The sequence below is a fragment of the Plecotus auritus genome (assembly GCF_963455305.1).
Source record: "Plecotus auritus genome assembly, chromosome: X".
NCBI lineage: Eukaryota > Metazoa > Chordata > Mammalia > Chiroptera > Vespertilionidae > Plecotus > Plecotus auritus.
Genome location: NC_137784.1, coordinates 30,183,731 through 30,201,613, shown reverse-complemented (window position 1 = coordinate 30,201,613; position 17,883 = coordinate 30,183,731). Strand labels below are relative to the sequence as shown.

The following is a 17,883-nucleotide window of genomic DNA, read 5'->3' as shown; positions in this document are numbered from 1 at the left end:
ATGACTGCATTATTTTTCTTTAAGTCATGTAATCAGATAATTATAGGGAAAAAATATTCCTAGGTACATTTGACTAATATTAAATTTTGAGGTGTCCTAGCAGTGACTAATTTAATTTTCTGGTCAGCATTTTACTCAGAATACATCAAGAGAGCACACGGATGCTAAGTTGCCAGGATTTTTCAACTGGTTTACAGGTTTGTTTCCCAATTGTATAATCATTAATTATCTAGAAGGGCATTTTAGCCCATAAAAATTTTGTGGTTTCATTTAAAAATAGAAACAGACTCATAGATACAGAGAACAAACCAATGGTTACCGAATAATAGGGTAGTGGGAGGATGGGTGAAAAAGGTAAAGGGGAATAAGAGGTACACACTTTCAGTTATAAAATAAATTACAAGGATATAATGTACAGCATATGAAAAATAGTCAATAATATCATAATAACTTTGTATGGTGACAGATGGTTGGTTACTAGACTTATTGTGGTTATATTATAGTAAGTTATACAAATGTCAAATCATTATGTTGTACACCTGAAACTAAATATAATTTTATGTCCACTATACTTTAATTTAAAAAAAATGTAAAAAAATTCTAGCACATATTGAGACAATAAATTTATGTGACAATAAATTCTTTTAGAATTTGTTATTCATTAACTCTACATATATTAGTTACTTGATTTCAAGTAGATAATAAGGCAACGGAAAAGAAAAGATAAATAAGATATTGCTCTACCCTCACATTGTCTTTATTTCTGTTTGAATATGTTTGAATCTTTCTTTTATAGACAGAAATATAAGAGAAACCCTCATGCTTCATAAAATATTATTTCTCTTCAATAATTTTCTAGATCTATATACTTTTTTTTAGCCATTCTATAATTCTGTGTCCAAGATCCAGGAAAATGTTCATAATCTGCATATTTTTAGGTTTTGTATTTTTATTTTTTAACATATTTTATTGATTTTTCATAGAGAGGAAGGGAGACGGATAGATAGTTAGATACATCGATGAGAGAGAAACATTGATCAGCTACCTCCTGCACAACCCCCACTGGGGATGTGCCCACAACCAAGGTACATGCCCTTGACCAGAATCGAACCTGGGACCCTTCAGTCTGCAGGCCGATGCTCTATCCACTGAGCCAAACCAGTTAGGGCTGTTTTGTATTTTTAAAATATTTTTATTGATTTCAAAGAGGAAGGGAGAGGGAAAGAGAGATAGAAACATCAATGATGAGAGAATCATTGCTTGGCTGCCTCTTGCACGCTCCCTACTGGGGACTGAGCCCACAACCCTGATCTCCTGGTTCATAGGTCAACGCTCAACCACTGAGCCACGCTGGCTGGGCCATAATCTGCATACTTTTAAAAAGCACATTCTAGATAGAATCATATTGTTCTATCGAGGTTTAGATTTTGACAAGTGTCAGTTGCCATTCATCTTACTGTAAAAGGTACACAGGGAAATATGCAATTTTATCTTAATCATAATAATCTCAGGGAAATATAATAGAAAAATAATGCAGACTTTTGGTGGCCCAGAAGATATTATTTTGAGCTACTTAGATAGCCAATTTAGTTATTATTCTTGTGCCTAGGACACATTATTTTCAAATCTATTATAACATTGTATTTATTCTGACTGCTTTCTACAGTTTGCTTACTTAATGTCCACATTGTGTTTTGGGCACAGTGCGGAACACAAAGGTCTAAAATACAGATTTTAACTTCAAGGAGTTTACTTGGAATGTCCCCTCCCCAGATAATAGAAAGGCAATTGATATTTTGTTACCAGGACCTATTGATATGCCTGGGGCTCATCGGAAGAACTATTTGAGATCCTTTCCAATTATTTACATGCTAAATACTAAGAAGGGAAAAGACACTCACCAAGAAGTGATGATAATAGATGCTAACACTGAGGCTTAAGAAACATGTTGGTGCCCTAGCTGGTTTGGCTCAGTGGACAGAAGGTTGGCCTGAGGACTGAAGGGTCCCTGGTTCAATTCCGGCCAAGGGCACATGCCTGAGTTGTGGGCTTGATCCCCAGAAGGGGGTGTGCAAGAGGCAGCTTATCAATGATTCTCATCATTGATGTTTCTTTCTCTCTATCCCTCTCCCTTCCTCTCTAGAATAATAAAAATATTTTTTTCAAAAAAGAAACATGTTGGTAGATAGGTTGGAAAGTTGGATATAGCAATAAATTGTTTGCAGGTGATATAAAAATCAACTATATATGTATCAACATTTATTAATTTTTAGTAGTAGAAAAAACCTACTGTATCAGTGAGGGTCCTCCGGGGAAATAGAAACAATAGGATGTGTGTGCAGTACAGAGAAAGAGAGGAAAGAGAAAGAGAGATTGTTTTATTATAATAAATTGGATCACATAATTATGGAGGCAGACAAGTCTCAAGATCTGCTGTCAGCAAGTTGAAGACCTAGAAGAGCTGATGGTATAATTCAACTCCAAAAGCCAGGAGGCTTGAAACCCAGGAAGAACCAATATTTCAATTTGAGTCTGAAGTCAGGAAAAAAAAAGAGATGATGTCTCAGATTGAAGGTAGTCAGGCAGGAAGAATTCCCTTATTTAGAGAAGGGTCAGCCTTCTGTTTATTCAGGCCTTCAATTGCTTGGCTAAAGCCCACCCAAAGTAGGGAGGGCTATCTACTTTACTCAGTCTATTTATTAAAATGTTAAACACATCCAAAAACACTCACACAGAAACAACCAAAATAATGTTTGACCAAATATCTGAGCACCCTGTAGGCCAGTCATGTTGGTTGATATATTAATTTTCCATTACACCTACAAAACAAGTGGGGATATAAGAGAAAGGTATAATTGTATTTATAGAAATCTGAAGGCAAAACACCCACCAAAACAGAAAAAGATACTCATTTCATTCTCTATTTCCAAGTTTTAAAAATCCATTGCAAGTTAAAACTTTGGAAATCTATTCAGGCTCTTTATATTATGTATGAAGGAACTGTGATGCAATGAAGTAAGTGACTTGGCCAAGATTATACATCTCATTAACCCTAAAGCCAGAATTAAAACCAAAACCTTATCGTTTCAATATTCTTTCTAAAGATACACTGATGTAATTGCCCCCTTATCACCTGCATGCAATACATGAAATCTGGATAAAATTCAAACAAAATTTCAAGATGGGATTGGTAGATGCATTTCATGTTGTAAAACATCTACATCTCTGCTATTAGTAATTCTGATTCAGATCTCAAAGTACTTTGTGTACAGCTATTACTGAGTTATGTGTCAATTTGGAGTTAATTCAAAACATGTTGTTTTGCATCATCTCATAAGAACTTTAAAAAATAGACCTTTAACACCACCTATGAAAATGAAGACCATGATAGGGAGATGTTTATACAGGCATGGAATCAGAATGGACTATTTATTTACAGGCTTTGGTCACTGAGAGAAGACATCTCTTCTAAGCTAACGAGATTAGAAAACACTTTCTTATATTTTTAAAACTGTTCAGGTTTTCAAGCAAATATTTATGTAAAGACATTCACATTTTCAGATGTATTGTAAAAATAATGGCAAACCTGAATGAGGGGACTGATAGCAAGATGCTTTCCCTTAATAAACCACCTTCAAAATTTCTGTAAGATCCCCAAAATAGATCATAATGAATTCACTGTTACAAATTCTCCCAGGACAAAGTGGCACAGTTTTAGAAGTGAGCTACTGGGAAAAGAATCTGGCAGGGGGTGGGGTGAGTGAAGGGAATCTAGAAGGAAGTGAGTTTAAACACTTTGCTTTTGCTCATATGCTTGGTTTTAAGCCTCAGCTACTGTAACTCGGGAAGGAAGAAGCTGGGTTCAATATTTGCAAGTCCAGGAGGGAAGAGTGTGAGTGAGCATGCACATTAGCAGCTGGAGTGTGTTGTGGTAGCTGCTTTCCTGTGCTAAGCTGATTTACTTGTTTAAGGTCTGACCTCATCATCCTGTCAGTATGGGTTCCCACCTACACTGTTAGCTGCAGCTTCGCAGCTAGAAAGCTAGAAGTATTCTCTGTGTAGCACAGGCAGCAGGCAGCGGGGGAGGGGGGAAACAAGAAAAGGCTGCTCTGGGCACTTGTGCTTTTGTTAGTTCAACAGAAGAGGCAGAGAAACCAGAGATAACAAAGGCTCCGTTTCCTTTCTGTGAGAGAAGGCTTTTGTCTTTCCTCCTGCAACAATGTCAATGTCTGGCAAGAAAGAGTTTGATGTGAAACAGATCCTACGGCTACGCTGGAGGTGGTTTAGTCATCCTTCTCAAGGTTCTTCCAACCCTGGAAACTGCCTTCAGCAGGAAGGATATGAGCATAGAGGGACCCAGGTTCAGGGCAGGTTGAAGAACCACTCTCGGGACAGAAACGGACTGAAGAAAAGCAATAGTCCTGTCCACCACAACATATTGCCACCAGTGCCAGGACTGGCCCCTGCCCATCAAAGAGTGCTTCAGAATTGGCACCCACAGAACCTGATAGAACATCTTCGAGCAAATGAAGATACTCCTAAAGCAGTTCCAGAGGAGAATTTGTTCAAAAGAGCTTGTGAGAAACATTCACAAGATTTGGAGATGATGGCTGATGAAAGTACAGGAGAGTCTACTGCCAGGTAGGAGTTTTCATTAGCATAATTGAAAGTCCCAGCCTAGGTTATCTTATCTTCTAAAACACTCATTTAGTGTTTCAATAAAGGGCTATAAAGATCTCTGATTTATATATAGTCAACCAAGAGCTCCAAGAAACATCCCCCCTTCTAAGTCTATGAAGAAAACAGGAATAACACGTTTTCATAATTTATAGGGAATATATTTTAGGGTTGTGATTTTGCTTCTCCTGTATCATTCTGATTTCATTAAGAATTCTGTTTCAGTTCTAAGAGATGTTTACTACAAGTACTAATTTTTTGAAAATATCCTTTGGAGCTTGGATGTTCAAATAGTTGTGATTATTTGCAAAAGTGTAATGAATCACATAGGACTCTTTTTACTTTGGGAGTTAAACCAACTCTGACAAAATAAAACCTCATACTGCTCAGCACATTCTTATCGGCTCCGTAGTACATAGTTGCTATATTGACGATTTATAAATGTTATCTATGTGAGAACACGGGACAGCTTCCTTTGGCATTTGAGATTTATCTCAAGTTGTATTAGTTTCATAGCTAGTTTGTAATCATAAAAAAAACATTTTACATAAAGCAGGTAATAAAATGTTGCTCATAGCAGAGAGATGTTAAAGTAGGAAATGTAATTATGTCAATTATTTCAGGACATTGAATGGAACAGGAAATGATTTTTAAAAGTATAATTTCAGGATAGTTTACAAAATATTTAACGTTACCTTTATTGTTTGAGTGGGAGAAAATTGTTCCCTCCTCTAACATTGCCCAATATAACTTAACCTAGTATATCTTTATTTTTAAAAATTTTTATTGTAAGATTTTATTTCCTTAGCATGCTATAGACCCAATTGATGATCTTGGCAACATTATGAAATTGTAAAAGAGCTTTGGAAAAATAAGTATTTGGGGTATGTTTTAAAATGTATAACGGTTTGTCATGAAACTATATTTATTTGGAAATCTGGATATTTGATAACTGTGTCTCTATGTAAGTATAGAAGAGAAGAACTGGCATATTTGCTTCTAGATAGAATTTTTCCCAATATATCTGCCTGACAATTTCTTTCTTTTATAAATTCAAAACATAATACCAATAGAAAAAGCAACATTACAACATATGACAAAGGACAAATCAAGTAAGTGAAATTGTGCTTTTATAGGAACTCAGTCTTCTTGTTGAAATGTAAACATGCAAATGACAAAGTGTGTATTAACTAATTGTCCTAACTATTTTTGTGATTACCCCCCAAAATGCTATATAATTGTTGGGATTGCAGGTTGTATTTAGTACAACTAATTGGACTTTCAAAGTAATATATAATCCACATTTTTAGATTCAGCAGATCTTTAAATTATCTCTCCTCATCATGAATACCCATTTTAAAAACTGCAGAATTTGGAGGTTAATATTTAATACAATTGACTCTCTTGTAGAAAATTTAAATTATCCACTCTGGCCTAACAAAATTTTTTGAGGATCCCTGATTTCATTTTCCAGCATGAAAATATATTTATAATAAATTAGTTGCTAAAATTAACTGCTGGATAAAATATCAAATATAAAGTGTTACCAAATAACATTTTTAAAAACATTTCTCCTTTTATTTTATTTCTGATAGTTTCCATGTTCTAAATAAATGTCTGTTAATTATCCTATGGTTAAAGTGGAAAGTTAGTATTTTCTTAAAATAAACAGGAAGTGCTTTTACTGATGTACCAGGGATATTTTAAGCAGAAGAGAAGGGTGGATTGAGTATCTTATTAACTGAAATATAATGGCTTATTAATTTATCATTGGCCATTCTGAATTATGTCTTGGTTAAGGAGGGTTTGAAAAGGAGCTTTCTTACGTCCAACTTTTCTAATGCCGGTCTTCAACAAGATACGGCACAGGAGGAAAGGATCCTGTTTAGTTGGCAACAGCCTTCCATCCCCAAAATACAACTCTTGTAGTAGTTAAAAACAAACAAACAAACAAAAATGGCAGTCAGTGTGAATTACCACACTGGTACAATATGGGCTCTGACACTCAGGGCAAAGTGATGGTCTTTAAGCCATCCTGCTTTCTACAAATATTGCATGAAATAAATAGAGAATGGACTAAATTTCTAACATGTACTATAACAGGATAATCTGCAGTTATTCCTATAATAGATATTAAAGCCAAGTTATTACAGTTATATTAATATACGAATTTGGAGATTTAAAAACCCAAATACATTCTTATGTAATTGAATTATAAGTATATGTACTTCATTTAAGAACATCTCTCTATCATGACCCCACACTGCCAGTATGCATATATCAGTATCCATGGCATAGAGACCTTAACTCAATTGTCATTTTCTTTGTGTCTTTCTCATCTACTAACTGCATTTTTGCTTCCACCTAACTACCTTACTCGGTGTCCTTTATTTTTTTTTACTATATGCATACTTTATGTATTAATGTTTTACTCAGCACTCTTTAAAGACCATTCCATATTACTCTGTGTGTGTATGTGTATATTTTATTTTTAGCATTCCAAAACCTTCCCTAAATTTTTCAACCATTCATTTTTTATAAAAGAGAAAGCCTTAATTTTATAACATAAAATTCAACAATTTTCACTTTTAATTTTATTATTTTTTTGCAAAAAAATACATCAATTTTATACAGTTTGTGGTACAGAAAGAACAATATGCAAAACAGTAGAACAGTTTGTGCTGCTTGCCCATAACCTGGATATGCCCATTTCTGTCCTCCAAAGGGTGGAAAAAACAGGTCCCCCCACCTGACTTAGTGACAGGCCCTTGGGTTGGGCCAAGACCTTGGAAATCAAGTCATATATATATATGTGTGTGTGTGTGTGTGTGTGTGTGTGTGTGTGTGTGTATATATAATGTAATACTTTACACAATAAAGAATTAAAAAAAGAAAAAGTAAAAAAAAATAAAGTCTAGCCACAGTGACATACAAAAAATAAGTCAAGTCTTGTGCATGGAGAATGGGGGACCAACCCACCATAGTGCATTTCTAAATAAGATTCTAGAGCTTTTAATATGGGAATTTAGTTTAAGAAATAATTTCTCGCTAGTAGGTCATAAAGGTATCTTGCTATATTATTATATGCTACTAACTTTTAGTGTTAACTTTTGTATTCAGGACTTTATTCCCTTGTGAATAAACTTTTGCTCTCTTTTAAAAATGCTTTAGAGATATGTAAAATTTATGTAATATTTTAAAAAGTTTACTAATTTTCTCCAAAAATCCACCTGAATTTCATTAGAAATATACAGAAGTTATAGAGTAATTGAAAGAGATGTATTTTTATAATAACTCCTCTCATAAAATCCAATTAATAAAATACTTTTGTAATTTTTAATCGTTTTTAGAATTACTCTGTAGAATTCTTATATATTCTTTCTTTTGCTAATTTTTAGTGATTTTATAGATTTGTTGCTATTACAAATGGTGTCTTTTTATTTAGTTTGTTTCTTATATAAAAAAGCGTCTAAGTTGGATGGGTGTCCTCCTGTGCATTAAAAGGTTGCCAGTTCGATTCCCTGCCAGGGCACATGGCCAGGTTGCAGGCTTGATCCCCAGTGGGAGGCATGCAGGAGGCAGCCATCTATGTTTCACTCTCAGGTAGATGTTTCTCTCTCTCTCTCTCTCTCCCTCTCTCTCTCTCTCTCTCTCTCTCTCTCTCTCTCTCTCTATATATATATATATATATATATACACATCCCTCTTCATTCCTCTCTCTCTCAACTAGCTCAGATTAAAGAAAAAAAGTGTTGTTGACTTTGGTTGCAGGTTCTATCCCAGGTCAGGTCAGGGCACATACCTAGGTTGTGGGTTTGATCCCCTGTCGTGGTGCATATGGAAGGCAACTGGTCCATGTTTCTCTCACATTTATGTATCTCTCTCGCTCCCTTCCTTTTATGTCTAAAAATCAATGAACATTTCCTTGGTTGAGGACTAAGAAAAAGAAATTTTAAAAAATCCAAAATATTACAGTTAAGTAGTAGTAGGAAGAAAAAAAAATCACAAGGAAGAGAGTTAAGAAGGGATACTCCTTAAGATAGGGAAGGTCTTTCTGATGAGATAACATTTGAGCACAGATCTAAATGAAGGGGGAAAGACATAAGGATGTCTGACTCAAGAATTCTAAGCAAGTGAGAAGTTAATAGTGCTGTGCCAAAAAGGATCCCGTGACCACCATCCATTTTTTCTTTGCAAATCAATGCTGCATGCCCCCACACAGTCCATTTATTAATGTCTAAAACATCCTAAACTGGTGAACTAAAAAATATGCCATTATTGTGATTTTAAGATCACATGCAGGTCCCATGGCCATTCAGTAACTATGGTACCATTTTGTCCTTTGAGGATCTGGCTACTCATCAAAGAGACCATATGCCTCAGGTACAGAAGCTTGTGCCTTTCCTGAAAACAGACACATGATGGTGTATTTACTTTCTTAACAAAGCTATTTAGACTGGGCCAAATGTATTGTGCTTCTTTATTCTCCACACAAATCTAACTATGATATGGAATATGATTGAGAAATATTTATGCATAAGGGAAATCCTAGATTTTAAACAGTGAAACTTATTGTAAGCATTCTTTCTCACGGAATAGGAAGTAAGCTGAGTTGGTATTTACAGGGAGAGTTTTCCAGAAGGACACAACAGCAATTTCAAGAGTCCTGAAATAGGAGGGTGTTTGATATTTTCAAATACAAAGCCAATGCAGCTGAAGTAGAGTCCTCAATGGGAAGAGAGGTAGGAGATGATTTTAGAAAGGTAACAATGATAAAACAATAGTAATACAACAGTGAATATATTCCTAGAAGTGAGATCACTGGGTCAAATGGTAGTTCCATTTTTAATTTTTTGAGGAATCTCTAAACTGTTTTTCACAGAGGCTGCACTAGTTTGCATTCCCACCAGCAGTGTACCAGGGTTCCCCTTTCTCTACATCCTCGCCAGCACTTGTTTGTGGATTTGTTAATGATAGCCATTCTAACAGGTGTGAGGTGGTACCTCACTGTCCTTTTGATTTGCATCCCCCGGATGATTAGTGACTGAGCTTTTTTCCATATGACTTTCAGCCTTCTGTATGTCCATTTTGGAGAAGTGTCTATTTAGGTCCTTTGTCCATTTTAAAATTGGATTGTTTATCTTCCTTTTGTTAAGTTGTATGAGTTCCTTGTAGATTTTGGAGGTTAATCCCCTAGTGGATGTGTCATTGGCAAATATGTTCTCCCATGGAGTGAGCTCGCTTGTTATTTTATTGATGGTTTCTTTTGCTGTGCAGAAGCTCTTTATTTTGATGTAGTCCCATTTATTTATTTTCTCCTTAATTTCCATTATCCTAGGAGATGTATTTATAAATATATTGCTGCAAGAGATGTCTGAGATTTTGCTGCCAATGGTTTCTTCTAAGATTTTTATGGTTTCATTTAAGTCTTTTATCCATTTTGAGTTTACTTTTGTGTATGGTGTAAGTTGGTGGTCTAATTTCATTTTTTTGCATGTATCTGTCCAATTTTCCCAACACCATTTATTGAAGAGACTGTCTTGACTCCACTGTATGCTCTTGCCACCTTTGTTAAATATTAATTGAGCATAACGGCTTGGGTCGATTTCTAGGTTCTCTGTTCTGTTCCATTGGTCTATATGTCTGTTCTTGTGCCAGTACCAGGCAGTTTTGAAAACAGTGGTTTTGTAGTATAGCTTGATATCTAGTACTGTGATCCCTCCAACTTTGTTCTTCTTTCTGAAGATTGCTGCAGCTACTCAGGTTTTGTGTTTTTTTTTTAAATTCCAGATGAATTTTTGTAGAGTTTGTTCTAGATTTTTGAAATATACCATTGGTATTTTAATAGACATTACATTGAATCTCTCAATTGCTTTGGGTAGTATGACCATTTTAATGATGTTGATTCTACCAATCCATAAACACGGTCTATTCTTCCACTTGAGTATATCTTCATCTATCTCTTTTTTTCAATGTCCTGTAGCTTTCTAAGTAGTGATCCTTCCTCTGTGAATATATCCCAAGAATCCAGAAACACCCATTAGAAAGAATATATGTACCCTTATGTTCATAGCAATGCAATTTATAATTGCTAAGATTTGGAAACAGCCTGAGTGCCCATCAACAGATAAATAAATTAAAAAACTGTGGTACATCTATACAATGGAATACTATGCAGCTATAGAAAAGAAAGAACTCTGACCATTTGCAAGAACATGGATGAACCTGGAGAACATTATTTTTTAAATAGGTATATCCTTTATTACGTATACTATAAAGACTATATGTGCTATCTATATTTTATTTATTTTTTTAATAAATCTTTATTCAGATTATTACAATTGTTTCTCCTTTTTCCCCCCATAGCTCCCCTCCACCCTGTTCCCACCCCACCCTTTGCCCTTACAACCCCCCACTGTCCTCATCCATAGGTGTATGATTTTTGTCCAGTCTCTTCCTGAACGCCCCCCTACCCCTTTCCCCCTGAGAATTATCAGTCCACTCCCTTTCTATGCCCCTGATTCTATTATATTCACCAGATTATTCTGTTCCTCAGGTTTTTAATTCACTTGATTTTTAGGTTCACTTGTTGATAGATATGTATTTGTTGTTCATAATTTTTATCTTTATTTTTTTCTTCTTCCTCTTCTTTAAGAATACCTTTCAGCATTTCAGATAATACTGGTTTGGTGGTGATGAACTCCTTTAGCTTTTTCTTATCTGTGAAGCTCTTTATCTGCCCTTCAATTCTGAATGATAGCTTTGCTGGGTAGAGTAATCTTGGTTGTAGGTTCTTGCTATTCATCACTTTGAAAATTTCTTGCCACTCCCGTCTGGCCTGCATAGCTTCTGTTGAGAAATCAGCTGACAATTGTATGGGTGCTCCCTTGCAGGTAATTAACTGTTTTTCTCTTGCTGCTTTTAATATTCTCTCTTCGTCTTTTGCTCTTGGCATTTTAATTATGATGTGTCTTGGTGTGGTCCTCTTTGGATTCCTTTTGTTTGGGGTTCTGTGCGCTTCCTGGACTTGAAAGTCTATTTCTTTCACCAGGTGGGGGAAGTTTTCAGTCATTATTTCTTCAAATAGGTTTTCATTATCTTGCTCTCTCTCTTCTTCTGGCACCCCCATAATTCTGATGTTGGTACGCTTGAAGTTGTCCCAGAGGCTTCTTACACTATCTTCAAATTTTTGGATTTTTTTTTCTTTTTCCTTTTTCGGTTGAGTGTTTTTTGCTTCTTTGTATTTCAATTCTTTGACTTGATTCTTGTGTTTCTCTAGTCTGTTGTTGGGTCTCTGTATAATATTTTTTATTTCAGTCAGTGTATGTTTAATTTCTAGTTGGTCCTTTTTCATATCTTCGAGGGTCTCATTATATTTATTGGCCTTTTCTAGGATATTCTTGAAAAGCCTTATAACCGTGGTTTTGAATTCTATATCCAGTCATTTGTTTTCCTCCATTTCTTTAGTTTGTGATCTGTTTCTTTGTTGCCACATTTTCACTGCTTCCCTGAGTTGGTAGGGTAGCTTTGTGTGCTAGGTTTCCTATATGGCCCAGTGGGTCGGCCTCCCCAGTTAACCTGAGGTGGATACTCTTGGTGCAACCCTTTGTGGACTGTGTGTACAGCCTTGTTGTAGTTAAGTCTTGATTGTTGTTGGTATTACTGGGAGGAATTGACCTCCAGGCCAGTTGGCTGTGAGGATCAGCTGTGTCTACACTGGGAGAAGTTCGGTGCTGGAGACAGCCTTATAGGATTAGACTTGCCAAATTGCAAAAGCCTCTGTTCTCAGCTTGGATGGGGTGGCGTCTCAGGGCGGAACAGACAGTCTTGGCTTCCTGTCAGCCTTGCCCTTGCACGTGTGCACCTCCAGACCTCTGCCTTCCCCGGCTCCTGAGTTTCCACCTGTGAGTCCAGATTCCGCCTGCAAGAGCGTGGGTCCCCAGGGGCTCACCTGGAACTGGGGTTCAGTGCAGTCAGAACTGGGGTTCAGTGCAGTCAGGAGCTTCTGACTCCCTTCTGCTAGGGAAAGCCTGTGGCAACCTCCACAGTCTTTGTGCACACTGGCACGCGCGCCTCCAGACCCCTGCCCGCTGGGGCTCCCCCGGGTCTCACCCGGGCCTCAGAGTCTCCGGGTGCCTTTCTCTCTGCCTGACAGTCCAGACTCCCCCTGTATGAGCCTGGGTCCATGGGGTTTTGCCCGGAACTGGGGTTCAGTGCAGTCGGAACTGGGGTTCAGTGCAGTCAGAGGCTTCCTTCAGCCAGGCTATCAGCCGTCCTTCCTCTTTGCGCGCACAAAGCCCCTTTGCCATACCTCCAATTCTCTGTGAGCTTTTCTCTTTCCTTCTAGTTGTAGAATTTCCACTCAGCCAGCTTTCCTGTGGTTCTGGATGATGTCCGTTCTGTCTTTTAGTTGTAGTTTTGCAATTGTTGTGCGAGGCAGCAGTTTAGGTGCTTACCTATGCCGCCATCTTGGTTTCTCCTCCTGGAGAGCATTGTGCTAAGCGAAATAGCCAGTCAGAGAATGAGAAGTATCTCATGATCTCATTCATATGTGGAATCTAATGAACAATATAAACTGATGGACAAAAATAGACCACATGGAACAGACTGTCAAACCTCAGAGGGAAGGCAGGGAAGGGGGAGGAGAGGTCAACCAATGAACTTATATGCATATATGCATATCCCATAGACACAGACAGACCAATAGAGTGGTGAAGGCTGGGGGGGGGTGAGGGGGGAGAGGGCAATGGGTGGAAAGGGGGCTATATGTAATACTTTCAACAATGAAGATTTATTAAAAAAATATAACAGTGGAAAATAATGTTTCTTTTGTAGACACTATGTACTTATTACATATGTTTTCTCATATTTGCAAGAAAAATATTTGAATGTGAATATAGTGTTCACATCTATAAATGATATTTCTCTGGGTATTATTTTATAGGATTTCTGTTGTTGTTGCTTATCTTCATACAGGGCAAAAATAATGTGCTTTTCTCAAGTTTATTGCTAGAACAGCTTTATTTCATTTACACTGCATTATTCAGTAGAAACTATTAGTTTAAAGGAAAGAATAAAGAAGAATCTACAATTATATTGTTGTTTATAGAAGTTTAAGGTTAAATTCCTTTGCCTATACTTTAAAATATACCATACAAAAATACATAGGCTATTCAACTGCTTTACTAACTATAGAGCATTTGAACAAATAATTTAATCTTAATACAATGATTCCTTTTTATTTTTTTCTATTTTACATGTTTTTTATTGAATTTATTGAGATGCTATTAGTTAATAAAATTATATAGGTTTCAGGTGTACAATTCTATAGTAGATTTTTATATTGCATTGTGTGTTCACCATCCCAAGTAATTTGTCCCTCTTTTACTCTCTTCTACCTCCCCCAATCCCCCTTTCCCTCTGGTGATCACCATCCTATTTTTGTCTGTGTCTATGAGTTTTGATTTTTTTTATTTAATCCCTTCATCTTTTTCATCCAGCCCCCCAACTCCCCTTCCCTCTGACAGCTGTCAGTATGTTATCTGAATTTATGAGTCTGTTTTTATTTTGTTTGCTAGTCTATTTTGTTCATTAGATTCCACATATAAGTGAAATCACATGCTACTTATCTTTCTCTGACTGGGTTATTTCACTTAACATAATACTCTCCAGGTCTATCCATACTGTCACAAAAGGTAAGATTTCCCTTTTTGTATTCCTCATTCAAATATATGCTTTCATTATTTTTTTTGAAAGACAGAGAGAGAGAGAGAGAGAGAGTGAGAAAGAGAGAGAGAGTGAGAGGGGGAGAGAGAGAATATACAGGGAGAGACAGACAGAAATGAGAGAGAAAGATTAATCAGTTGCCTTTTGTACATGCCCCTACTAGGGATTGAACCCATAACCCTATGGTGTACAGGATGACGCTCCAACCAGCTGAGCCACACAGCCAGGGCAGATTTCCTTCTTTTTTACAGCTGAATAATATTCCATTGTGTAAATGTATCACAGCTTTTTTATCCACTCATCTACTGATGGGCATTTGGGCTGCTTCCAGATCTTGGCTATTGTAAATAATTCTGCAATGAACATAAGGGTGCATGTATTCTTTCCAATTGTATCAGGTTTTTTTTTTCCAAATAGGTTCCCAGAAGTGGAATCACTAAAGATGAAACTTCTATTGGCTGGTTTGAAACCCTTGATAGAGCCTCAGTCCTGAGAGTGAGGTAGCATGGGCCTCGTGTCTCATTCCTCAAATATACCACACTGTCTGTCTGTGTCTATGGTGCCCCGGCCTGCGGGGCAGCAACAAGGGCACGCAGGAACCACCTAAGAGAATGAAACAAACAAGGAACGCGAAGAACGGAGGCAAGACAAGGTTCTGATCAAGCCTCATTTTTTTATTCGAGTGTTGCGGTATATAAGCACTCAGGAGGGGAGGGGTAGGATAAGGAGTTGCCATGGGATGATTGGTTGGGGACTGGGTATCTGTCCTAGCTGATTGGTTATTCTGATGTGGGGGGTTCTTCTGGCCCTTGGGCGCGCGGGCTTTCTTTGTCCTTGCTCTTTGTCCTTGCTCAATCAGGAAGTAGGGCTGACCAGGAAGTAAGACCGAACTGCTTTTATGGCTCCCGGCATCATGGGATATGCATATATGCATATAAATACATAGGTCATTCAACTGCTTTACTAACTTTAGAGCATTTGAACAAATAATTAGTGTGATATTGCCTATATATTTAAGTTAATATTAATTAAAATATGTTTAATATTTTTAAATGTGTGACTCCTTTTTATCTAGTAACTGGTAATATGTTAGGGTCATACTCCTTTAAATGTTATGATTAAACATCTATAATTGTCATTTCCAATATTTGAAAGAGAAGTATCATTTTATTTCTGCATTTGGAAATAGAAATAAAGGACTCAAAATGAATGATACTATATAATATGTGACTTCAAGAGCAACATGTTAATTATATTGGCCTATTACACATTGTGTGAGTGTTCAGTCACTTAGTACTTTAAGACTATTTCTTAAACTTGTATGTCTTCTTTCTTGAAGACACAATGAATAAATGAGCTATGAAACAGAAAAAGGACCTTAGGCAAAAACTGAAGAAATATGAATAAATATAATGGACTGTAGTTAGCAATAATGTATCAATATTGGTTAATTAATCGTAACAAATATACTGTGATAATATAAGATACTAATAATAGGTGAAACTGGGTGTGGGTTTTATGGGGACTTTCTATACTATTGCTATACTATCACATTTTTTTTTCTGTAAAAATGTGCAATATTTTTAGCAAGTGATATCCTAGTAAATATATTTCATAAATCTATACTAAAAGACCATCCAGTTTTTTTTTTTAATATGTTCTTATTGATTTCAGAGAGAGAGCAAGGGAGGGGGAGAAAGAGATAGAAACATCAATGATGACAGAGAATCATCAATCAGCTGCCTCCTGCACCCCTGCTGGGGACTGAGCCCGAAGCCCAGGCATGTGCCCTGACTGGGAATCTAACCAGGACCTCCTGGTTCATAGGTCATTGCTCAACCACTGAAGCACATCAGCTGGGCAAGACCATTCCATTTTAAAAACTGACAACTTGCTGTTTGTTGCTTTTGTTTATATTTGTTCTTTGGCAATTGATTAAAAGGATACTAAATTAAAATCAGTGAGCTATTACATTCTCCATGCAAAATCTTACATACTTGAGGCCCGGTGCATGAAATTTGTGCATGAGGAGGGTTGTTCCCTCAGCCGAGCCTGCACCTTCTCCAATTTGGGACCCCTTGAGGGATGTCCGACTGCCCTTTTAGGTCTGATCCAGGTAGGATTGGGCCTAAAAGGGCAGTCAGACATCCCTCTTACAATCCAGGACTTCTGGCTCCCAACTGCTCACCTGCCTGCCGTCCTGATTGCCCCTAACCACTTCTGCCTGCCAGGCTGATCACCCAACTCCCCTGACAGCCTGATTGCCCCTAATTGCCCTCCCCTGCAGGCCTGGTCACTCCTAACTGCCCTCCCCTGCAGGCCTGGTCACCCCTAACTGCCCTCCCCCTGCAGACCTGGGTTCCCCCCAACTACCCTTGCCTGCAGGCCTGGTCGCCCCCAACTTCCCTCCTCTGCTGGCCTGGTCACCCTTAACAGCCCTCCCCTGCAGGCTTGATCGCCTCCAACTTTCCTCCCTTGCAGGTCTGGTCCCTCCCAACTGACCTCCCCTGCCGGCCATCTTGTGTCCACATGGGGTTAGTCATCTTTGACCACATGGGGGAAGCCATCTTGTGTGTTGGAGTGATGGTCAATTTGCATATTATTCTTTTATTAGATAGGAGGATTAGATAGGATAGAGGCCTGGTGCATGGGTGGGGGCCAGCTGGTTTGCCCTGAAGCGTGTGCCAGATCAGGGTGGAGGTTCCCTTGGGGCATGAGGCGGCCTGGGTGAGGGGCCTGTGGTGGTTTGCAGGCTGGCCACATTCCCCGGTGACGCAAGCAGAGGCCCTGGTATCTGGGATTTATTTATCTTCTATAACGGAAACTTTGTAGCCTTGAGCGGAGCCAAGGCAGGCCAGGGCTGGGGAAGCTTGGCTTCCTCCATTGCCAGGGAAACCCAAGCCTCCTGCTCTCTCCATGGCCGCAGCCATCTTGTCTGGGTTAATTTGCATACTTGCTCCTGATTGGCTGGTGGGCGTGGCTTGTGGGTGTAGTGGAGGTATGGTCAATTTGCATATTACTCTTTTATTAGATAAGATGTTTGAGGTGATATCTCATTGTGGTTTAATTTGTATTTCCTTGATGATTAGTGATGTTGAACAGCTTTCCATATACCTGTTCACCATTTTTATTTCTTTGGAAAAGTGTCTATTCAAGTTCTTAGCTCATTTTTAATCAGGTTATTTGTTCCTTTGCTGTTGAGTTGTATGAGCTTCTTGCATAGTTTGTATATTACCCCTTTATCCATAGATAGTTTGCAAATATGTTCTCTCATTTCATAGGTTGCCTTTTCACTCTTTAGTTCATTTTCTGTGCAGAAGCTTTTAGTTTGATATATTATCACTGATCTATTTTTGCCTTTAGTGCTCATGCTTTTGTTGTGAAATCATTGCCAAGACCAATGTAATAAAGCTTCCCCCTTATGTTTTCTGCTAGAGATGTTGGAATTTCAGGTATTACATTTAAATCTTTATTCTGCTG

At 37.7% G+C, this 17,883-nt stretch overlaps 1 protein-coding gene across 1 annotated transcript in view; it reads left to right on the top strand.

The window, feature by feature from the left end:
• The first annotated feature begins 3,753 nt into the window (after positions 1-3,753).
• The window catches only part of KLHL4 (kelch like family member 4), a 94,946-nt gene continuing 80,816 nt past the window's right edge, over positions 3,754-17,883 (top strand). Inside the window, exon 1 of the mRNA XM_080653355.1 lies at positions 3,754-4,641. Coding sequence (XP_080509481.1) covers positions 4,220-4,641 — 422 coding nt within the window. The 5' untranslated portion in view covers positions 3,754-4,219. The remainder of the gene's footprint in view (positions 4,642-17,883) is intronic.